The sequence below is a fragment of the Saimiri boliviensis genome, chromosome 19 (assembly GCF_048565385.1).
Source record: "Saimiri boliviensis isolate mSaiBol1 chromosome 19, mSaiBol1.pri, whole genome shotgun sequence".
In the NCBI taxonomy this organism is placed as follows: Eukaryota; Metazoa; Chordata; class Mammalia; order Primates; family Cebidae; genus Saimiri; species Saimiri boliviensis.
The window spans coordinates 12,500,041-12,523,738 of record NC_133467.1 but is presented as its reverse complement, the minus strand read 5'-3'; the positions used below and the strand labels follow the sequence as shown (position 1 = coordinate 12,523,738).

Sequence of the window (23,698 nt, the reverse complement as noted above, 5' to 3'; positions counted from 1 at the left end):
TGCTGAACCAATCTGCTGAGTTCCTGACTCTCCTAAACAGAGAAACTCTGAACCAATTTGACTGAAAGTTGTAGGGTAGGGGTGGTTAAGGAGACAAACAAGAAGGAGAGAGAGAGAAAAACATTTTCCAGACAGTGGAAAAATTGTCCTGGCATGGTTTCCTGCAGAATGGAGAGAGGGAAATTGATGTTATAAATGAGCTTTCCTGTCAACTTAAACAGCTGCCCTCTTCTGGTCTGATGAAACATTGAGTCATTCCATCTTTGGCAATATGTTCATGGGTCACTGAGTTTGTAGTTCGTATTCTAGTTCTGAGGCTAGCAATGACATCTGCTTGAGTGTTCTGGCAATTAAACCAATGCCTTACACAACATTTTCTTCCAGGCAAGATTTTTTAAGGTCTAGTTGGAATTCCTGGGTGATCTATTGTGTTCATATCAGGTTAATATAGCTTTTTAATGTGCATGCACTTAGATTACAGAATGTGTAAATGTTGAGTGCCAAGATTAGTTGCTGGTGTATTTTTCTGTGTAAGGCTCAGGCAGGGAATGTTTCTTTAGTCAGTGATATGAAACAACAGTGGGTCTTCAAGGAAGTATTATTCCTTTAATTCCAATTTATTTTCCCTGGCCAGGTTATTGACAGTTTCCAAGGCATTAATGATTAAGAGCTGCCAACCCAGACTCTCCCAGATCCATTAAGTCATTCACAGGTCTTCGTCCCTGAGTCATGCCATGATTTCTGCTGTGCTGTTTCAATTTTTATCATTGTTTGAATTTATTGTCATCCATTTTAAAAATGCACAGCATCAACAACTCCATTCCAAACAGAGGCAGTTGTCCCTATTAAGAACATTCTCTGGAGCAAGCATGCATAAATGTCAAATCATTACTATGCCAGCCATTTTCTGGCTGTGATATCTTGGGCAAATTAACTTATTTCTCCCTTGATTTCCTAATCTTTAAAAAAATGGGGATAAGAATAACTGTAAGTTTGCTTTAATAAAGCAAATAACTGTATTCAGTTATTCTTGTCCCCATTTTTTTAAAGATTAGGAAATCAAGGGAGAAATAAGTTAATTTGCCCAAGATATCACAGCCAGAAAATGGCTGGCATCCAGCTACTTGGGAGGCTGAGACAGGAGAATTGCTTGAACCCAGGAGGCGGAGGTTGCAGTGAGCCGAGATCACGCCATTTCACTCCAGCCTGGGTAACAAGAGCGAAACTCCGTCTCAAAAAATAATAATAATAATAATAATTAATATACATAAAACACTTAGAACAGTTCATGGCACATACCGAACTCAATGTAAGTGTTGGCTATTATCATTATGATCTAAAGAATATGGGTCATGATCACTATAGACTGGTGAACTCATCAGGGGAACTTTTATTAAATGGCAATTTATAAATGAACATTGGGTATATTCAAATAAATTTTGGCAACCGATACTGTGGAAACAGCATTAACCTAGAGAGAAACTTTAAATCTTTTTGTCAAAAAGAAGGCCCTGCCCCTATTTTATTTTATTTATTTATTTTGAGACAGCATCTCACTCTGTCACCCAGGCTGAATTACAGTGGCATGTTCACAGCTCACTGCGGCTGCCACCTCTTGGGTTCAAGTAATTCCCGTCTCTGCTTCCCCAGTACCTGGGACTATATGTGTGTGCCACCACACCTGGCTCATTTTTCTGTTGTTTTTTGAGACGGAGTTTCGTATTTGTCACCTGGCTGGAGTGCAGTGGTGCGGTCTTGGCTCACTGCAACCTCTGCCTCCCAGGTTCAAGCCATTCTCTGGTATATTTATCCCAGGAGTTTGAGACCAGCCTGGGCAACTTATATTAATTTGAATATAACCAGTAAAAAATGTTCATTTATAAGTTTCCACTTAATAAAAATTCCACTGATGGGTTTAAGCAATTCTCCTGCCTCAGCCTCCCGAGTAGCTGGGATTACAGGTGCCCACCACCATGCTCAGCTAATTTTTGTAAATTTAGTAGAGATGGCGTTTCACCATGTTGGCCAGGCTGGTCTTGAATTTCTGACCTCAGGTGATCCACCTGCCGTGGCCTCCCAAAGTGCTGGGATTACAGGCACGAGCCACCACATCCAGCCAGCCTGGCTCATTTTTAAATTTTTTATAGAGACAGGGATGTCACTATGCTGCCCAGGCTGGTCTCAAACTTCCGAGATCAAGCAATCCTCCCACCTCCGCCTCTCAAAGCACTGGGATTATAGGAATGAGCCACCACACCCAGCTTTACCCTGATTTTTAATTACCTAATAGAGAAATAAGATCATCTGCTTTGATGTACAGTGGGTTCATAGAAAACCAGAAAGTAGCTCAACATAATTTGGGGCACAAATGTGAAACAGAGTAACGGGTCTTTAGGTATTGATTCTTCTCCAAAGATATAATTCAATTGCCCCCACTTTGAATGAACAGACTCCACTGGGCAGAATTTGTCTTAAGCTACCTAACAGCTGGTTGGTTGATCTTTTGTCTACTCCATGTACCGTTGCTTTCCACTTGTGTGCCACTGTCTGGTCCAGTGATCTGTGACTACTGGTTCCAATGGGATTTCTTTCTTCTCCAATACCTACTCAGCATGACCCTTGCAGTTGGTATGAGAAAAGACTGGTTGGGACAATTTTCCTCAAAATCTGACTTGTTTTGTGATAGGCCTGAAGGATTATCAACTTCTCTTTGACCTATTCAGTACATTCCACCCCTTATATTCCAGAAACATAGTATACAGCACCAAAGATACCCAGCACAAGCAAATCCAGCTTTTCTGCCTATTAACAAGTACATTCACTTCTTCTCCAAAGCTATGCCCATGTGGAAGCCATATGTAGATACCACACTGCAGGCCTTATCAGTAGTCAAGGTTAGGGTTCAGCAACTTATATGGTTAACCAACAGCCCAGGTGATTCCTATGCAATCAGGCTTTGGGGAACAACTCCTTAAAAATTACAAAACAAAACCAAATTTTTTAATTTGTAAAACCTATACTAATAACCATCTTCAAGAAAGGATACAATGAAAAGGAATGATCCTTCAGTCTTCAAATATTTTATTGATTACCTGGCAAAAAAATGTTAGCTTTGGCTCTCTTCATAGTAAAAAATTCATCTTTTGACTTTTCTACCCATTTACAGCTCTTGCATTCAGACAATGTTTCTGACATGTGGTAGGATCACTCTAAATTGTATCTACTATTACACTTCTATTTTGCCAGTGCAGATGCAGAAGCTGAAGCCCAATGTCACATCAACAGTAAAGGATGGGGTGGACCCTTTTATTAAGGTTACCTTGATCGAACAAGGCACAAGAATATCTATCTGTCTGTCTGTCTTACTTCTCTTTGGTGCCCCCATATGTCATGAGAATGCGATTTAGAGGTCACACCCTAGGTCCAAATCAGGTAGAACCCAAGAGAAATTCAGATTTGGCATTCTTTGGTGGCAATTTGAGGAATATACTGAAGATACTCCCCCCAAAAGGGAGACTATACTTTATTGTGGAATATCTTATTTAACTCCGGTAAGATAAGAAGTTTGCCTGCGTGCACCAAGGACCTCTGTGAAGGTCATAGATTCCACACAGTTGAGGTTCGGTGCTAAGAACTACTGACTTTATACAGATCACTATATGTATCAATACACTTTGAAGAACGGCTGTTAGTAACGCAAACTTTGAAATAACTTCATCAGATAACTGTGAGTCATGTAAGCCTGCCTACCTGGTTTTAATATTTTGAAACACAGACAAGCCAATGGCACTTGGGCAAAGGGTGTTTTGTTTACTTTAAATCGAGGCTAATAATTCAGACAAATTTAAATGAATCAAAAGGTTTCGTGAACCACGGTCAAGGCTTTGTGGAGAAATTCTATATGTCTCTCTGTAAATGAACCAATTACTTTGTAAATATCACATATAACTTAAGCCCTCAGAGTGCAAACAGGAAAAGAGACAGCCAGACAGAAGGCACGTATGAATTTTGTGGATAAGATTCAGGTTCAATCTACTTACCAAATTCCACTATAAAGAGGAACGGACTTCTTTTTCAGATGCTAATGCTGTACTGAACTTCCACAAGAACTAGAATAGGACATAAACTACCTTCTCTAAGATGAAGGCCTTGTCTACTTCAAAGCCAAGGCCCATAAAGATATACCCTAAGGCAGGCGTCCCCAAACTTTTTACACAGGGGGCCAGTTCGCTGTCCCTGAGACCGTTGGAGGGCCGCCACATACTGTGCTCCTCTCACTGACCACCAATGAAAGAGGTGCCCCTTCCTGAAGTGCGGCGAGGGGCCGGATAAATGGCCTCAGGGGGCCGCATGCGGCCCGCGGGCCGTAGTTTGGGGACGCCTGCCCTAAGGTGAAGCCATTTCTGCAGTCAAGTGAAATGATGGGATGTTGGGCTGGGCTTGAGTCCCTCTCACAAAGGCTTTGCTGCTTTGGGGGAGTTCATCGTAGGGACCACTTCTGGGGATTCCTTTATTTCCGTGAAAACCAAAAAGCACCTTTCTCTAAAGATTACCAGCCCCTCATGCCTTCTCAGTATTTGCAAACGGCTTTGACGGTAGGACGGGTTAATCTTTTTCCTCACCTTATGCCCGGAGCCCTGCACAGTCCCAAGCATGTAATTCTAGAAGCAGTTTCTGATTGATTTTGGTCCCCCAACCCAAGAAACTAAACCTTGATCAGCTCCCACTACTTTGTCCTTCCCTTTTCCGATTGCTTATGACCTCTGACACTCAGAACCACTGATGTGAAACCACACACCTGGGTGCTCTCTCGGTGGTGACTTTCTATTCAAAGGATCAAATACATAATCAAACGGACCACTCAAGACCGGCGACCTACTGGGTAGGCCTGGCTGACCGGCGCGGCTGGCTGGCAATATCATGTGAGTGCGTTCACCTGGGAAGGTTCCAAGCAGTGAGGTCGACGCTGCTGTCTTCACTCGTCAGAGGAGGACGGGATGGGCTCCTTCTTGCAGGTGCCATGCTTGGCTCGGTGTCGTTGGAGGTGATTCGACCGGGTGAAGGCCTGGCCGCAGTCCTCACACTGGTAGGGCCTCTCTCCGTTGTGCATCCGTATGTGCTGGGCCAACTCGGAGGCAATGCGGAAGGCCCTGCCGCACTCGGCACAGAGGAATCCCTTCTCCCCGGAGTGGATCTGCTGGTGCCGCTTCAGGGTGGAGGAGCGGGCAAAGGCCTGGCCACACTGCGTGCAAGCAAAGGGCCTCTCGCCGGTGTGGATGCGCTGGTGGCGCACGAGGCGCGACGGCTGCGCGAAGGCCACGCCGCAGTCCGCGCACTTGAAGGGCCTCTGGCCCGTGTGCAGCGTCTGGTGCTCGGCCAGGTTGGAGGACTTGGTGAAGCACTTGCCGCACGTGGGGCAGGGGAAGGGCCGCTCGCCCGAGTGCACGCGCTGGTGCTCCACCATGCGGCTGGCCACCGCGAACTCGCGGTCGCAGGCGGCGCAGCGGAAGGGCTTGGCGCCCAGGTGCGTGCGCTGGTGGCGCAGCAGCGACAGCGGCTTGTTGAAGGTCAGGCCGCACTCGGAGCACGGGAAGGGCTTGTCGTTGCCGTGCGTGTTGCGCTGGTGTTTGCGCAGGTCCGAGGAGCGCACGAAGGCCTTCCCGCAGTCTGGGCACGGGTAGGGCTTCTCGCCCGTGTGGGTGCGGACGTGCTTCCGGTGGTCGGAGGCCCAGGTGTAGGCCTTGCCGCAGAAGGAGCAGCGGTAGGGCCGCTCGCCCGTGTGCAGGCGCCGGTGCTGCTGGAGCGTGCCGCGGTGGGAGTAGGCCTTCCCGCACAGCTCGCACGCGTAGGGCTTGGCATCGCGGCGCGTCTCCGCGGGGCTCCGCGGCGAGCCGGGCTCCGGGAAGGCCCTCCCGCCCCGCAGGCGCCCGTGGGGACGCGCCTCGGCCTCTCCGCCCCCGCGCCCGCCCACCTGCTTCTGTACCTTCCTGCCGATTCGTCCTTTTGCTAGCCCCGCGGCTGCCAAGCTGGCTGGGGTGGCCGACGCCTGGGCTGGTGTGTGTGTGTCTCGCGTGGGGAGGTCCCAGTTGCTCCCCGGCCTGGGGAAACACAACAGAGAAGAGTTTTCTGCGGACGTGTCTACACTTCTGTGTGCACAGAGATACTTTCCATTGCTGGGGAAGCTGGATGGGACATCCAAGGCTGCGTTCTGGTTTGCCCTCAAGTCTCCATCATCACCCGCAGATAATCGGTCCCTAAGAGGTTGCAGCTGACCTAACAGCTTGTGTGTGAGACCAGTGGGAAGGGTACCCAGAGCTGTGCTTGCTCCCGGGGAGCCCTGGGTCTCGTTGATCTTTGGCACCTCTCTGCTCCAGCTGGCTCTCCCGGACATCTGCATTGGTTTCTGCCCCATGCCCCTTGTACTGGAGGAGGCAGAGAATTTCTCCTCTTCTTTGCCTAGCGGATGGGGCCACGGCAAGTCAGGATTGTCACATGTTACTGGGGAGCTGCCCCTTAGACAGGCCACCATGTCAGCAGTGCCCTCTTTTTCTGACTCCCCACCACCTTCATCCTCACTCTCTAAGTTCATGTTCAGCATCTGGGGGTCATGAGGCTCCTCAGTCAAGCTGCTGAGAGCCTCTTCCCACCTGTCCTGGGAGTCCACTTGTGCCATGATGTTCAGGCGCTTCTATTGCCTGCTCCTCTGAGGAAGAACCTTTGCTCGGCTCAGGATACCTGCAAGAAGAAAAATGTGAAGAGAAAATCACAAAGAATGTTCTTAATCGCTTTCATGCCCAGAGGCACTGAGGTTCTCACTACCACTCTGTCTCCAGTTGGCCTCCATGCGAGGCATATTTTTGAGCCTCACTGAGGACAGAGACCTGGCTCTGCTGAAAATCCCAATCATCCTTATTCCCTCTGGAGAGTCCACTTGCTAGAAGAAGCCCCAGGAGACCATGCTGTCAGGAATAGCCAGAGTGGGACATTACTGGGTGCCAGCTGTGCCCTGTCCCTCCTGGAAGGCAGAACAGAGTATTTGGCCTGTATGCCCTCCTCCCTATTCTAGTATCCACCTTTTGCAGGACTGTGAGTTGAGCAAAGCTGTTTTTGCAGAACTGGGAGGGGTTGGAATTCCCAGAATCCTTTGCAGCAGCCCAGTCATTGGCTCAAAGATGCCCACAGCCTTTTAACTGGGAGTCGGGGTGCAGGGAGACAGTTTTCTGCCTTATACCTACAGATGCCGGTGCTCAGCCCTCAACTGCTAACCAAATGTGTCCTTTGTGAGAACGGGGGACAACTCGATGACATGGTAGGAAGCAAGCTCTGGTCCTCCTAAGGCACTTACAGTGTCTCCAACTCAGGAAGCTGGAAACCAGGCTGGCTCTTGCCGTCCCTGCCAGGAGTGCAAGTCTGCCATCCCATGATGGTGTCAGCTAGGGATACCTCTCAGGCCCTGGGCCATCTCTTCCAAAGACAAGGAGAATGAGGGTGTCAGGAAGACACCAGGCATGTTCCCAAGAAGACACCGGCTGCCTCTCACGGCTTAAGCAGGCCTTCTCAGGCCCTTGAAACTTCCGAGGCACTTCTAACCGCCAGGGAGGCTACCCATAAGCACCCACGGGGCAGAGGATGCCCACTGAGAGCTTGACCTGTCTTTGAAATTTTGCTTCATCGTAAACATTCAGGAGAGTTTACATTCTATGTTGCGTTTGTTTTACAGAAAATAGTGTTTTTCAAATTACCTTGGGTTTAAATGTTTAATCTTCCCCCAAGTGTGCCATATTGATCCCATGGCACACATGCCCGCTGGAGTACACATCTCCCGACTCAAGAAGCATGGAGTAGGATTTCAACTGTAAGGCATGAGACATGGGAGCCATTTGGGTTTTATTTTCAAACTTACTTTAGCTTGAAGACACAGAGAAAGCCTGCTGGAGGGTTGGTTAACAAGGATTGGGTGAGTGACATATTTTAAAGGAGTTAGAGTGAAAGGCAGGATACTGAGGGTCTCTCCAGGGGCTTTAGTCTGGAGAGAAACGTCTCAGAATCCCAGAGGCGGGTATTAAAATTCTCATTTTTCTGAACACACGTTATGAGCCAGGTACTATGTTGAGTGGTTCACAAATATGATTTCATTTATTCCTCTCAGCAAACCCTAAGACAGATGCTATTATTACATTATTCTTTCAATTTTACAGACCAGGAAACTGAGCTTTTTTGAAGTTACTTACCTGCCCAAGGCCACGCAGCTCATAGACAGCAGCAGTGGGGTTTCTCTCTAATTTCAAGGCCATTATGTTAATCCCCAAGCTGTCTTGCCTTTCAGCTGTGGCCTCCAGACCGAGGCCTGTTCTGGGGCTGGGCTCTGCCCAAGAGCAGCTGCAGCATCCTGGGGTGAAGAGCTGTGGCTTTCTACAGGTATCAAAGCCCCTTGTGTTTTCCAGGCCAAGGAACCTTGGCTACAGGGCCTCACTGCTGGGCTCCTCCCTGCTCTCATTGACCCAGATTGCCCTCCACCAAAGAGAGAGGCCAGTGGCTGCCCATTAGAGCCAGGACCCATGTTGCAGAGGCTACTGCCTGGGGTGCTCACGAGTATTGGTCACTGAGTATTTACCTTCTGAAAGCTCCTTCTCTCTACCTCTGCCCACCTTTCACTGCCATCTCAGAAGGGATAAAAGGAGTGATCTTTGTACTTGACTGGCTCAGTTACCCTGTCCCCATCTCATCCAACTGTTCTTCCCCAGTGTCTGCCTGATCACGAGCCCAGTCACCCTGTATGTATGGAGGGGAAGCAGTGGGGAGGAATCCTCACTGTCTACTCTGGATACAGAAGCCGCGGAGGGAGGACACATTGCAATTGTGACTGGAGTTCAGCATCTCATGTCCCTTTGTGCCCCAAGCCCAGGGACCACTCCTCTTCCCTCACTGCTTCCCTCACCCATCACATGGCAGAGTGTAGCCGGCATGCCTTTTGACAGGAGCCCAGGTCGGACATGTGCTCAGCACAGTGGATCTTAGGGAGTGAATGTGTAGTTCACAGAGGGGACATACCACTAGCCAACTTCATAGAACTTAGACCAGCAGGCTTGATCCAGGGAGGTGCATCCTCCATCAGGGACAGGAAAGGGATGCTGGGTTTGTATGAAACACATGTCTTAGGTCTCCTTCTTTCTCTGTTGACGGCATACTGCCTGTTTCCGTGGCACTGTTCACAGATCACTGACTTTACCCACTCCCCACCCCACCTCCAGTACAAATACCCCATTTTCCACAGCCTGTGTTTCATTATCTTCCTCTGAACCACAGGGGAGCCTCCTTAGGGTGGCACACAGCCCTCCACTAGCTAACCAATTCCTTCTCCAGAGCCTGTCAGGAGACTTTCTTTTCAGATGAGGAATCCCTCCTCCATCTGAAGCCATGTCCCCAGCGAATGTGTCCTGCTTTCTTTCTCCTGTTGCTGCCTCAGGTAAGCTCTTGGCCACCAGGAAGACCTGGAGGCAGGCAGAGGCACAAGGAGGGATTTTCTGGCAAAGTCTGCATAACTATACCTGGCCTGGAAGAGGAACACTGGTGCCATGGTATAGCTGGCCTCTCTGCTCTCCAGATGTGCTGGCCTCTGGAGGCTGTCAGAGCACAGTCCTTTGCTGGAACTTTCTCTGCACTTGCCAGGCAGGAATGGACCAAATGAAGCCTCCAACTCCCCAACCTCATGCATCCATCAACACTCTGCAGAAGCCTACCCCGAGGGCTTGCTGCAACCCAGCCCATACCCCTCTTCTTTCCTTCATTCCTTCCACATTGTACTACAGTCCATCCCAAGCAGCCACCTCCTACTTTCTCCTCTGCTCACGGCTCTCAGGCCTTGCTCTCCACTCCTGGCTCACACACAGACAGTTGCTTACCTGGGAAATGCAGACAGCAGTGTGGGCCCCCCTGCCCTGGCTTCTGTGACACGTGGGCTCTCAGCAGCAGGAACCAGAGTTGAGTACAAATCAGCAGAGATGGTGTCTCTGTCTCTCACGCTTTGTGTCCAGTCCAGCAGCTGCAGAGAGAGCCTCTGGAGGTGGGGCCAGTGTAATACACTCAACCTTCCTGCCTGCATCCAGAGAGCAGCTTGGGAAATAGAGTGGGGCTGCCCTCTCTCACTGCCTGAACCGATCCTCCAGCTCCCTCTGCTCCCGCCTCCGCCTCCCCTCCCTGCCAAAGCCAGTCTCCCTCCTTCCCTCCTCTAAGTCTTCCTGCAGATGACCCAGTGCCTCCCTGTTCACTCTCCTTCCTTCCTCCCACAGAGCAGTCCATCCTTCACTTTATCCCTGGTATGCCCACGGGCCACATGTTACTTGTGAGCTTCCCGGACAGTATGGTTCTTCCTTCCTGGAAGGCAGAACAGAGGATTTGGCCTGTATGCCCACCTTCCTATTCTAGTATCCACCTTTTGCAGGACTGTAAGTTGAGCAAAGCTCAGTGTTTGCAGAACTGTGAGGGGTTGGGATTCCCAGAATCCTTTGCAGCAGCCAGTCATTGGCTCAAAGATGCCCACAGGCTTTTAACTGGGAGTAGGGGTACAGGGAGACAGTTTTCTGCCTTGTGCCTACAGATGTCGGGCCTGTCTGTGGTCTCTTTCCACTTTCAGCATTGGTTCCCATGCAGGTTCATTTTGAAGAGGATTGGCTCAGGGTAGAAGACTCGGTATGTTCAGAATTTTTACCCACTCAAGTCTAATGTGCATTTATAAGGAAGAACATTCAGGACATTAAAATAAGAGATGGAAGTGTGGTTCCTGTGATGTCACTAGGTGTTCACAAACTATACTGCTTAGCAGGATCTGGGTCTGGGATTGAATCTTACTACTGGCTAGCTGTGTGATCTTGGGCAAGTTATTTAACCTCTATGTGCCTTAGTGTCTCATCTGCAAAACAGGGACCAGGATATTATTACCATCGTGGAAGTTTGGGGAGGATTAAATGAGATGATGCATGTAAGGAACTTAGCTTAGTGTGTGGAACATAGCAAATACCCAGAAAAGTTAGCTGCTCTTACTGTTGATGATGTTAGCTATTGTTACTGTTGATGTTTTTCAAATTTTCAGTTCTGGGGTACATGTGCAGGATGTGCAAGTTGGTTACACAGGTAAATGTGGGACACGGTGCTTTGCTGCACCTATCAACCATTCCTTCACCTAAGTATTAAGCCAGCATGCATTAGCTATTTTTCCTGATGCTCTCTCTGCCCCATACTACCCCGACTGGCCCCAGTATGTGTTGTTCCCCTCCCTGTGTCCATGTGTTCTCATTGTTCAGCTCCCACTTATAAGTGAGAAGACACAGTGTTTGGTTTTCTGTTCCTGTGCCAGTTTGCTGAGGCTAATGGCCTCCAGCTCCATCCCAGTCCCTGCAAAGGATATAATCTTGTTCCCTTTTATGGCTGCATGGTATTCCATGATGTATATGTACTACATTTTCTTTATCCAGTCTATCATTGATGGGCATTTGGGTTGATTCCAAGTCTGCTATTGTGAATAGTGCTGTATTGAACATATGCATACATGTATCTTTATAACAGAATGATTTATATTCCTTTGGGTATATACCCAGTAATGGGATTGCTGCATCAAATGGTACTTGTTTCTAAATCTTTGAAGAATCACTACATTGAGGAATCACTTCCACAATGGTTGAACTGATTTACATTCCCACCAACAAGGTAAAAACATTCCTATTTCTTCACAACCTTGCCAGCATCTCGTTGCTTGACTTTTCGATCGGCGCCATTCTGACTGGCGTGAGATGGCATCTCATTGTGGTTTTGATTTGCCTTTCTCTAATGATCAGTAATGCTGAACATTTTTCATATGTTTGTTGGCTGCATGTATGTCCTCTTTTGAGAAGTGTCTGTTCATGTTCTCTGCCCACTTTTTAATGGAATCGTTTGTGGGTATTTTGTAAATTTGCTTAAGTTCTTAAGTTCTTTGTAGATTCTGCATATTAGACCTTTGTCAGATGGATAGATTGAAAAAAAAAATGTCTCCCATTCTATAGATTGTCTGTTTACTCTGATGATAGTTTCTTTTCTTTTCTTTTCTTTTCTTTTCTTTTTTGAGATGGAGTTTCGCTCTTGTTACCCAGGCTGGAGTGCAATGGCACGATCTCGGCTCACTGCAACCTCCGCCTCCTGGGTTCAGGCAATTCTCCTGCCTCAGCCTCCTGAGTAGCTCGGATTACAGGCATGTGCCACCATGCCCAGCTACTTTTTTGTATTTTTAGTAGAGACGGGGTTTCACCTTATTGACCAGGATGGTCTCGATCTCTTGACCTCGTGATCCACCTGCCTCGGCCTCCCAAAGTGCTGGGATTACAGGCTTGAGCCACCGCGCCCGGCGATGATAGTTTCTTTTGCTGTGCAGAAGCTCTTTAATTTCATCCCATTTCTCAATTTTTGCTTTTGTTGAAATTGCTTTTGGTGATTTCATCATAAAATCTTTGCCTATGCCTATGTCCTGAATGGTATTGCCTAGATTTTCTTCTAGGGTTTTTATAGTTTGGGGTCTTATATTTAAGTCTTTAATTCATCTAGCATTAATTTTTGTGAAAGGTATAAGAAAAGGGTCAAGTTTCAAGTTTCTGTATATGGCTAGCCAGTTCTCCTAGCACCATTTATTAAATGGGGAATTCTTTCTTCATTGTTTTTGTCAGGTTTTTGGAAGATCAGATGGTTGTAGATGTGTGGTTTTATTTCTAAGTTCTCTATTCTGTTCCATTGGTCTGTGTGCCTGTTTTTGTACCAGTACTATGCTGTTTTGGTTACTGTGGCCTTATAGTATAGTTTGAAGTTGCGTAGTGTGATGCCTCCAGCTTTATTATTTTTGCTTAGGATTTTCTTGGATATACAAGCTCTTTTTTGGTTCTATATGAATAGCCATTCTCCCAGAAGGCATTCTTCTCCCTCAGCCTTGCTGCCAGAGAGATGGTTCCCACGAAATACCTGCACAGTCTTATTACCTCTTCCTTATCCAGCCTGGACAGCCTGTTTTCCAACATGCTTTATTTCTAGACACTGTAACAATTCAGTAATTACATCTTGGGACTTCCATGTTAAATTGCCCACGTGATTCCTTGGTTTTCAAGACACACTGGTGTCACCATCTTACTGGTATGGCGTCTTGAAGGGATGGGCCACCTAGTGGTGAATGGCATCAGGAGTGGCCTGGTGGCTACACCAAGAGATAAGATGAACATAAGCCCCTGAGCTCCCTGAATCACCTACCTTGATAAGTCCCCCAAGCCATCTTAGGAATGCTGTTTTGAAGTGCCATGTGCCTTTTATCTATGTGAGACTTCACCATCCTAATGAATGGCACATAGCAGGTGCAGATCAGCCCTCAGATCTGAACCCCGGGTCTTGCCTATCCTCCCACTGGTCAACCTATTGCTCAGACTCCAAGGGACAGGAATCCCTTTTGTGTCCTAGATGTTTCTCTTTTGGCAGCACAAGCACATTTACCGACTCATTTAATCTCCCCAAGGCTCACTGTAAGACCCACCAGGCATGGAGAGTGGAAGGGCCTTTCCCTAAGGCCACATCCTTTTCCTGCTTTTAAGAATATTTGAAATCTGTATCATTCTGCCCAATTCCTTAGCATGGAAACAAGAGAGGTGTTCTTTTTATGTATTTGCTATTGTTTGCAAGTCCGCCTCTAATATCTGGCAGTTGCCCTGAGCTGCCGACTCAGTAGTGAAAACAAGGGTCGGCCTGCCTGTCTAGGAAGAGGAAGAAGGAGACAGTGAGGGAGGAGCACAAAGGAGAAGGGCATTTGGTGGGCATGGTGCAGGAGCTCAGTGGTGCCTGTCAGGGACGTGGACTGAACGGGTGGAGTGGAGGGACGTGGTGGAGCATGGGCCACACTGGCCTGTGTTCTTCCCCATGCTCTGTCGCCAGCTGTCACCACAGCACTCTGCTTGAGCGGCTTCCAAACAGCGTGAATGGTTGGCGAAGTACCATCTAATCTTCTTCCTGCCCCAGCCCTTCTTCCTTGAGGAAAAGTGACAGAGCCATTTAAGTGGCCAATACATGGTGGAGACTTTAAACATTGTTTTACCGACAGGCATCAGACTTTGTGGAGTATGAACACACGTGAGGAAAGCAGAATTGGACAGGAACTCAGGACACGACCTTGAGTCAGAAAGGCCTGCCTTTCAATCCCACTTCTGTTTGTTTTAATGATCTTGGTCCATTTACTTAACTTCTTTGAGCCTCATGCTCTCCATCCATAAAATGGAAATAAGAATAATTTCATGACAGGGTTGTGAAATGACCTGAAACTACATTTTGAAACCATTTGGTCTACTGTTAGCTGTATAGGGGTTTTTCAATAAATTGTAACCCTTATTATTTTTATCCTAGAGCTATTGTGAGCTTGTTGATAGCTTTACTCCACCCCTCTTGTTCCATAATGCTAGCCCTCAATTACCCTGCTTCCAGAAGGGTGACATTCTCTGATTCTGGTTCCCCAGCACCAAACACTCCCACAGAGACTGACCAAGCAGCCTTTTTTGAGGCCAATAATGTTCCTAGAGCAGTGACGTCATAAACCTGGGCCTTCATCGCATGCAACACTTGGCACATGTGGCAATCAATGACAGGGCGGAAGGTTCGTGCTCTCTGGATGGGATCGCATAAGGCAGTGACATCACATGTCAGTACTTCCTGGCACCTCCTGCAGAACAGTGCCAGGTGGAATGACTTCTCTTTGCTAAGTCACCACCACCCGCCCTGGTGAAGGCTGCACAGTGTAGCGGTGTGGCATGAAGGCTCTGGCATCAAGCTATGTGGGTAAACCCTGTTTCTACCACCCTGCATGACTGTAAGTTGCTTAACCTTTCTGTGCCCCCGTTTCTTTACCTGTAAATTATGGCTAATAATAATACTTAATATCTAGCTTATAGAGTTATTGTGGGGTTTAAATGAGATGATGTGCCTTGCAGAGTACAAGGGATGGACAAGTGCCCAATCGGTATTAGCTAACAATGTAATACGAGGTGGGGAGTCACCTTTACCTCCTGAACAGCAGAGAACCCACCTCTGGTCTCCACTAGAGCCCTTTCCTCAAGCTTTCTGAAGGCCGTACCCTGCGGATGAGCTGTAACCAGGTCCTACTGGAGCCACTTCCGGAGCTCACCAGAAGACCAGCCCTTTCCAGGCTTCTCAAGATCCACTTTGTACTGTAGTGGCCCTGCCGGATGACCCTAGAAGCCCCTGGCCTGGACCGAGGGAGGATAAGCCGCAAGCAGTAGATGGGGTTCATGGAGCCCTCAGGGTACGAGAGGCTGAAGATTCGTATTCTCACTGGAAGAGCAGCATATTGCCTTGGCCCACACTGACTAGCATATCTTTCAGGGCCACAGAGACTTCGGGCCCTCACTCCTCCACATTCTGCCTCAGCCTTGGGAACTTGTAGAAAATCAAGGAAGAATACCATAAATGAGTCTTCTGGGAATCTTCTGCACTTCAGGTTTACCTTCTGACTTTTCTGGGCCTTCTGGGCTCAGGGATGGAAGGTCTGGGGAGGTTAGAAGGGAAGGCACTGCTTATCGTTAGTTAATAAACATATTGAAAAAGAACCCTCTGATCGCTGGTATCAATGGGAATCCCTTTAACTGAGGCTTACCAGAGCCCAGGGGCGTGGTGAAGCTGTTAGAAATTTAAAAACAAAGGCATCAACCTCAGTATTTATAAGGAAGAGATCTAAGAAATTATCTAGTGCAGCCCCTCTGTTTTGCTGCTGTTGAGACAGAAATATTCAGGTATCTGTTCTATCGTTCATTTACTCACCCAAACATTTGTTCAGCTTTACTATGTCAGTGTTTTGCAAACTGCAGGACACAATCTGTGAATATGACAGGGAATCGCTTTAGCGAGCCACAACCAATATTCTTTTCAGAATAGAACACAAGACAGTAGAATATATCAAAGTGTCTTAGTTTCATGTAATTTTTGTTTTAGATTTATATATACGGTGGGGAGACATACATGAAGACTGTATCTCATAGTCTGGTTTGCTCTGTTCTTGGTCAAACACAGTTGAAAAGCATTGTACACTGCATCAACACGGCTGTACATAAGAATAACCTGGGGCCAGGTGCAGTGGCTCACACCTGGAGCCTGTAGTCCCAGCACTTTGGGAGGCTGAGGCAGGAAGATCACTAGAGCCCAGGAGTTCAAGAACAGCCTGAGCAACATAGAGAGACCTCACCTCCACAGAGAATTTTAAAAAATTAGCTGGATGTGGTGGCAAGCATTTGTGGTCCCAGCTACTCAGGAGGCTGAGACAGGAGGATCAGTTAAGCTTGGGAGGTTGAGGCTGCAGTGAGCCATGAGCAAACCACTGCACTCCAGACTGGGCAACAGAGTGAGACCCAGTGTCAAAAAAAAAAAAAAAAAAAAAAAAGGAAAGGAAAACATTCCTCTCTGTTATTAGTGGAAACCGAGAGAGAAAGAGAGAGAGAGAGACAGAGAGACAACACAGGAAGGAAGGAAGGAAGGAAGGAAGGAAGGAAGGAAGGAAGGAAGGAAGGAAGGAAGGAAGGAAGGGAGGGAGGGACGGAGGGAGGGAGGGGAAAGAAAAAGGGAGGGAGAGAAAGAAAGAGAGAAAGGGAAGGAGGGAGGGAGGGAAGGAAGGAGAAAGAGGAAGGAAGGGAGAGAGAGAATGAGGGAGGGAGGGAAGGAAAACGTAAAGAGAGAGAAGGGAGAAGGAGAGGCAGAGGGAGAGGAGAAGAGAAGAGCGGGAAAAGGCAAAAGGAAAGGGAGGGCAGGGGCATCGCCCCCGTCAGAAGCTCCCCCATATTCCCTGACCCTTGCTCACTGCCTTGGGCAGGTGCTGCTGTTTCCCTCTGGACCAGGCTGGGGCCTCCCGGCTCTCCGGTTCCCCCTCTGACCCACTGGAACACTGCCCCTGGGAGCCTGGCTTCCGCCGCAGCTGGGGCACTCCTGGCTCCGCTGTCCTCCCAGGTCACACCACCTACATGCGTTGGCCGGGGTACAAGGGGCCTTTTCTTTCCAAGGCCCCCATCAAAAACAGACGCCTCTCCTCACAGCTGTCTAGCTCGGCTGCCTGAACACAGAGGTAATTCACGGGAGATGTGGAGGGGCGTTTGAGGTTTCCATAAAAACACACCTCCCGTTTCCTTTTACAACGGTTGCACGGAACGGAACGAGAGTAGACCTCTCTTCGCAGCGCTCTGGCCACGGGTATGAAGCCAAGTTTCTTGAAGGAAATTTCTTTAAGGGCTGCTGGAGCGCAGCATCCCCTCTGTAGGTGTGGATTCTCCTGGCAGGGTGAGCTGTGGCCTGGTTTTGCCTGTATTGAATGGTGAGCGTGTCTCTTCTTTGAAAAGACCATGAAAACCTCTGGTCAATCTAATGGGAGGTGGGGGCCGGTGAGTTAAAAAGAAACAAAATTATAAGTAAGGTATAAAAATATAAAGGCATACTTTGAGCAATTTTATGTCATCGTGTTTGAAAACATCAATGAAGCAAATGACATTCTTGTACACATGTAGAATTGAAATCTTACATTTGGAATAAAAGGTATCGACAATCTGCTAATGGCTGGGCCTCATCAGATGTAAGTGCCTGGGCCAACCCCAGTCCTTGGCTTTGCAGAGACAAAACCTCTATTATGATACCTCCTTACCTCCCACCACCTCCACCCCAGGTGCCCAGGCTAGTTGGGGAGGGGCAGAGGTGTGAGGGCTCTAGGCATGGCTACTCTGGAAAGCAGGCTTCTGCTCTTCAGCCAGGTTTTCTCGCTTAGAAGGGGAAGGAGGATGAGAGATGGCAGAGGCGCTTTGCACAGAGATGGGCAGTCCTTTACCAGGAGAAACGGGACTGCTGAGGATCCCGGGACGCTCCCACAGCCTCACCAGCCTGGCTCTGTGCGTAGCACAGTGTAGAAAAGCTGAACTTAGCACCAGGAGTGCTGAATCGGAGCTGGGGCTGGTAACAAGAGCCTGGTGCCTCTTTTGCACCCCAAGAACACGGCTGTGTAACTGGACCCAGCTTCAGCCGCTTGCTCCTGCAAAGCCAGAGGCAAGGGTTGCTGGGAGGAAAGGCAGAGTCCACAAACCCAGACGATGGCAAGCTAGCATTCTAAAGTACCCTCTCACATTTTATAATGTGCCGTAGAGTTTTTAAAGGGAAACCTGGTATGGGGGACATGCGGGAGTGGTACAGGGTACTGGGCTCATGTGTCTTGTTCCGATGGCTACCTTGGCTAATTGCTCATCAGGAGTCTGGTTGGTATTATCTTGATTTTGACCCAATTGTTCATGACTCCCCCTAAGTGGGAGGAGTGGGGCACTATGCCTGGATTGTTTCAAGATTAGCCTCTGGGATTTCTCAGGTAAGGGCATAATTAGCTAAGCTTGCACGGATGAGGGGGTGTCTAGGGAGGGCAGGAATAAAGAGGTAAGAGGGGAAGGAAGGAAGAAGACGGAAATGGAGCCGAGCACAGTGGCTCGCGCCTGTAATCTCAGCACTTTGAGTGGTTGAGGCGGGCAGATCACCTGAGGCTGGGAGTTCAAGACCAGCCTGACCAACGTGGAGAAACCTCATCTCTACTAAAAATACAAAATTAGCCAGGCGTGGTGGCGCATGCCTGTAACCCCAGCTACTTGGGAGGCTGAGCCAGGAGAATCACTAACCCAAGAGGCGGAGGTTGCGGTGAGCCAAAATCATACCATTGCACTCCAGCCTGGGAAATAAGAGCAAAAAGCCATCTCAAAACACACACACACATACACACACACACACACACACACACACATGAAGATTATGTAAGGAATTGGCTTTATCTGGACTAAGATGGGAACCATTCAGGGAGTGTTGGGTAGAGGGAGGCACCAATTCATTCATTTGACAAACATTTGTTTAGTACTTACTGTGGACCAATTTAGGCTTTAGGGCAGGCGTCCCCCAACTTTTTACACAGGGGGCCAGTTCACTGTCCCTCAGACCGTTGGAGGGCCGCCACATACTGTGCTCCTCTCACTGACCACCAATGAAAGAGATGCCCCTTCCTGAAGTGCGGCGGGGGGCCGGATAAATGGCCTCAGGGGGCCGCTTGCAGCCCGTGGGCCATAGTTTGGAGACGCCTGCTTTAGGGTTTTATCAGTGAACAAAACCAACACAAATTGCACCATCAGGAGCTTACAGAACTAAAAGCCTATATTATAAAAGAAGAAAGTTCTCAGATAATGACCTTCGTTTCCATTTTAAGAAACTAGGAAAAAGAAGATCAAATAAATTCAAAGTTAGTAGAAAAAAAGAAATGGTAAGGATTACAGGCAAAAGCAATAAAATAGAAAACAAATACAACAGAAAAACAACAATATTGGCTGGGCATGGTGGCTTATACCTGTAATCCCAGCACTGGGAGGCCGAAATAGGTGAATCACTGGAGGTCAGGAATTCGAGACCAGCCTGGGCAACATGGTGAAACCCCATCTCTACTAAGAATACAAAAATTAGCCAGGTGTGGTGGCACATGCCTGTAATGCCAGCTACTCTGGAGGCTGAGGCAGGAGAATTGCTTGAACCTGAGAGGAGGAGATGCAGTGAGCTGAGATCGTGCCACTGTACTACAGCCTGAGTGATAGAGCGAGACTCCGTCCCAGAAAGAGAGAGAGACAGAGAGACACAGAGAGAGAGAGAGAGAGAAACAACAATAACAATGGAACCAAAATCTGATTCTTGAGAAAAATCAATAAAATTGAAAAACCTCTGATCCGACTGATAAGTAAAAAGAGAGAAGGCACATCCTAAATTTAACCATCAGGAACACAAGATACTACATTTCTGTAGATTCTATAGATATTAAAATGATAATAAGAAAATATTATAAACTTTGTTCCTACAAATTGTATAGCTTAGAATAGTTAACTTGCACATCCCTAAAACACTTCCTTGTTCTCCGTATTTGGTAAAGTTCTCCATAACCGTCTGTGTCCCTACCACAGTCTAGATGTTCCTTCAGAGCAGAAACCAGATCTTCTTCCTAGCCAGTCTCCTGTGCCTGACCTGTAAAATAAAAGCATTATACTGAGAAAGGGCCTGGTGCCAAAATAATAGATTTTATCCAGCGAAAAGTGAGGTCAATGGCCAGGCACGGTGGCTCATGCCTGTAATCCCAGCACTTTGAGAGGCCAAGACAGGCAGATCACCTGAGCTTAGGAGTTTGAAACCACCCTGGGCAACATGGTGAAACCAAACAACTTATTAAAAAATGGGCAAAGGACTTGAATCGGCATTTCTCCAGAGAAGATACACAAATGGCCAATAAGCACATGAAAAAATGCTCAAAGTCCAAATCAAAACCACAATGAGATACAACCTCACACCCATTAGAATGACTACTACCGTTAGAAAAACTCTAGAAAACAGCAAGTACTCAGTTTCACAAGATGACAAAAGTTCTAGAAATGGATGGTGGAGATGGGGGTTCACAACAATATGAATGTGCAGATGCTTCTTAACATATGATGGGGTTATATCTCGATAACTCCATCATAAGTGGAAAAATTCCTAATGCACTTAGTACACCTAACCTATCAAGCATTGCAGCTGAGCCTCGCCCTCCTGAAATGTGCCTGGAACACTTACACTGGCCTCCAGTTGAAAAGAATCATCTGTATCACAGTCCATGGGAGAGTATCACCGTTTACGCTCATGATGGTGTGGCTGATTGACAGCTGTGGCTTGATGCTGCTGCCCAGATTGTGAGAGTATCACACTGCATATCACTAGCCTGGGAAAAGGTCAAAATTCAAACTTCGAAGTTCAGTTTCTAGTGAATGCGGTACATTCTCACACCATTGTAAAGTCGAAAATGTTGTAAGTTGAGCCATTGTAAGCAGAGGATCATTGTACTAATATCATTCTGCTGTACACTTAAAAACGGTTAAGGTGGTTTACTCATGTTTTGTGTATTTTACCACAATAAAAAAAAAATTGAAAATAAACTATAGATGTCTTGTTTACACTTTACCAACACGCACCTAGGAACATACCTTAACTTGTACCTCCTTATGTTTTTTTGTTTTTTGTTTTTTCTTTTTTTGAGACAAAGTTTCTCTTTTGTCACCCAGGCTAGAGGGCAATGGTGCAATCTCAGCTCACTGCAACCTCCACCTCTTGGGTTCAAGCAATTCTCTTGCCTCAGCCTCCTGAGTAGCTGGGACTACAGGTGCCCACCACCATACCCAGCTAATTTTTGTATTTTTAGTAGTGATGGGGTTTCACCATGTTGGCCAGGATGATCTCGAACTCCTGACCTCAGGCAATCCACCCACCTCAGCCTCCCAAAGTGCTGGGATTACAAGTGTGAGCCACCTCGCCCAGCCTGTTTTTCTTTAGTTGACATCACTCTTCTTCCCATCACCCAGTCTAAAAATCTGGTAGCCAAACTGGACTTTTTCACACCAGGCACATCTGATTAGTCATTGACTCCCACATCATGTTTTCTCCCTGTCTTAATTACCCCTAGATAAGACTTCTCCAACACAGAGACCTCAGAGTCACTCCCTCGAATTGATTTATTTGTTCATTTAATAAGTGTTTTGTAACTGCCTAGTAATCATTTGATGTTGTCCATCAAATACAATTTTTCTAGTTTTCTCCCTTCCTAGCATATGTCTTTCAGGCAAAGCATATAATTGCCTTTCTGGGACTCCGAGCTCCCTCTGCCTTCTCTCAGGGCAACCAGTAACTAACATTTGAGATGGTGGCAGCTCCATCAGCCAGGAACCCGGGATGGCTGTAATGAACAGAGTGTGTCTGCTGCTCATGGCGAATATGCAGCATGGGAGAGGAATCATTTATTTTATTTTATTTTAAACCCTTCCTACCCACACCCTCCTCCCCCAATAAGTGCTACGGGGAAAAAATAGAACAGTGTTAAGGGGATTGGAAGTGTAGGGGTGAAGACTGCAATTTAAATTCCAGGGACAAAGCCGATCTCATTAAGATGACTTTCGTGCAAAATTTTAAAGGAGGCAAGGGAGTAAGATGTGCAAATATCTGGGAGAAGTCGGAAAGGGAAGAACTGGTACAGAGGCCTGAAGGGTGTGGGTCAAGGACACTCAGGTGGATGGAATGAGCAGGGGGAAGAGAAAGAGGAGGCGAAGTCCTGGCCAGATCACACAGGGTCTTGCAGGTCCTTGAAAGGAGTTTGGCGTTTTCTCTGAGTAACGGTTTAACCAGATCACTCTGACTGCTGTTTTAAGAAAGCTGATGGGAGCAATGGTGAACTCAGGAAGATCAGTTAGGAGGCTTTGCAGTAATCTGGGTGAGAGATAATGGTGGCTTGGACCAGAGTTGTCACAAATGGTGAGAAATGGTCAATTTCTAGATATGTTTTGAAGTTAGAGCTAACATTGGAGATGGGGTGTGAGAGAAAGAGAAGAGTCAATGACGACTCTAAGGTTTCTGGCCTGAACAACCAGAAGGATGGAACTGCCATTAACTGAGCAGGGGGAGACTGTGGGAGAAGCAGATTTTAGGAGAGGAAGTCCAGGAGCTTCCATCTGGAACAGGTTTCTACTTGGAAACATCAATGAGACACTTGGAGAGGCATTTGGATTTCAAGATGAGGATCTCGGTAGAAAATACAATTTGAGTTATCAATGTGTGGATAGCACTTAAAGCCATGGGATTCTATGAGTCACCAAGGGAGTGTACACAGTGAAGAGAAAAGATTCAAGGACTGAGCTCAGCACCAATCCAATGTTCATAAGTAGGGGAGATGAGAAATGCCCAGCAAAAGAGGTGAAAAGGTGTGGACAAAGGGTTTGAAGAGAAGTCAGATGTGTGTGGTACTCTGGAGATCAAGGGAAGAAAACAGTTCCAGGAGAAGGGAGTGCTGCCTTATGACAAATGCTGCTGAGCAGGCATCCCCAAACTTTTTACACAGGGGACCAGTTCACTGTCCCTCAGACCGTTGGAGGGCCGCCACATACTGTGCTCCTCTCACTGACCACCGATGAAAGAGGTGCCCCTTCCTGAAGTGTGGCGGGGTAGCTGGAGAAATGGCCTCAGGGGGCCACATGCAGCTCCCGGGCCGTAGTTTGGGGACGCCTGCTGCTGAGAGTTCATATTAATAAGAACTAAGAATTGATCATCCAATTAAGCTACATGGGGATCAAACCTGATTGGAGTAGATTTAATGGAGAGGAATTGTAGTCTGTGAGTCTAAACATGTTATTCAAGGAGTGATTACTGGGGAATAGAGAAATGAGAGAGGATGGGACTCAGGATCTGTACAAGACTGGCCTTTGCACAGGCAGCTGGTCCGCAGCGAACGGAGAGTGGAAGTCACAGACACAGGCACGGGTGTGTGGTCAGATGTGGAGGTGGCAGCTGGAGGAAGTACACTTGCTAGGGTTGTTTTTTCTTGGCAAAATAAGAAGCAAGATTGGCTGGGTGCGGTGGCTCACACCTGTAATCCCAGCACTTTGGGCCACCGAGGCAGGCAGATCACCTGAGGTCGGGAGTTCAAGAACAGCCTGACGAACATGGGGAAATCCCATCTCTACTAAAAATACAAAAATTAGCTGGGTGTGGTGGCGCATGCTTGTAATTCCAGCTACTTGGGATGCTGAGGCAGGAGAATCGCTTGAACCCGAGGGTGGTAGCAGACAGTGAAATG

The 23,698-nt window shown here is 47.5% G+C and overlaps 1 protein-coding gene across 5 annotated transcripts in view; it reads right to left on the bottom strand.

Annotated features, from left to right (window-relative positions):
- Positions 1-23,698, bottom strand: part of ZNF648 (zinc finger protein 648) — a 138,061-nt gene that overhangs the window by 1,025 nt on the left and 113,338 nt on the right. For 3 of the 5 annotated variants that reach the window (XM_074390062.1, XM_074390060.1, XM_074390063.1), the window contains 2 exons: positions 17,171-20,073; positions 4,937-15,883 (listed from right to left, as the gene is read on the bottom strand). In XM_074390062.1, coding sequence (XP_074246163.1) covers positions 4,976-6,673 — 1,698 coding nt within the window. In that variant the 5' untranslated portion in view covers positions 6,674-15,883; positions 17,171-20,073 and the 3' untranslated portion in view covers positions 4,937-4,975. Of the gene's footprint in view, positions 1-4,936; positions 15,884-17,170; positions 22,633-23,698 lie in introns of those variants that run through there. The other 2 variants (XM_074390061.1, XM_074390064.1) reach the window with 2 other exon arrangements.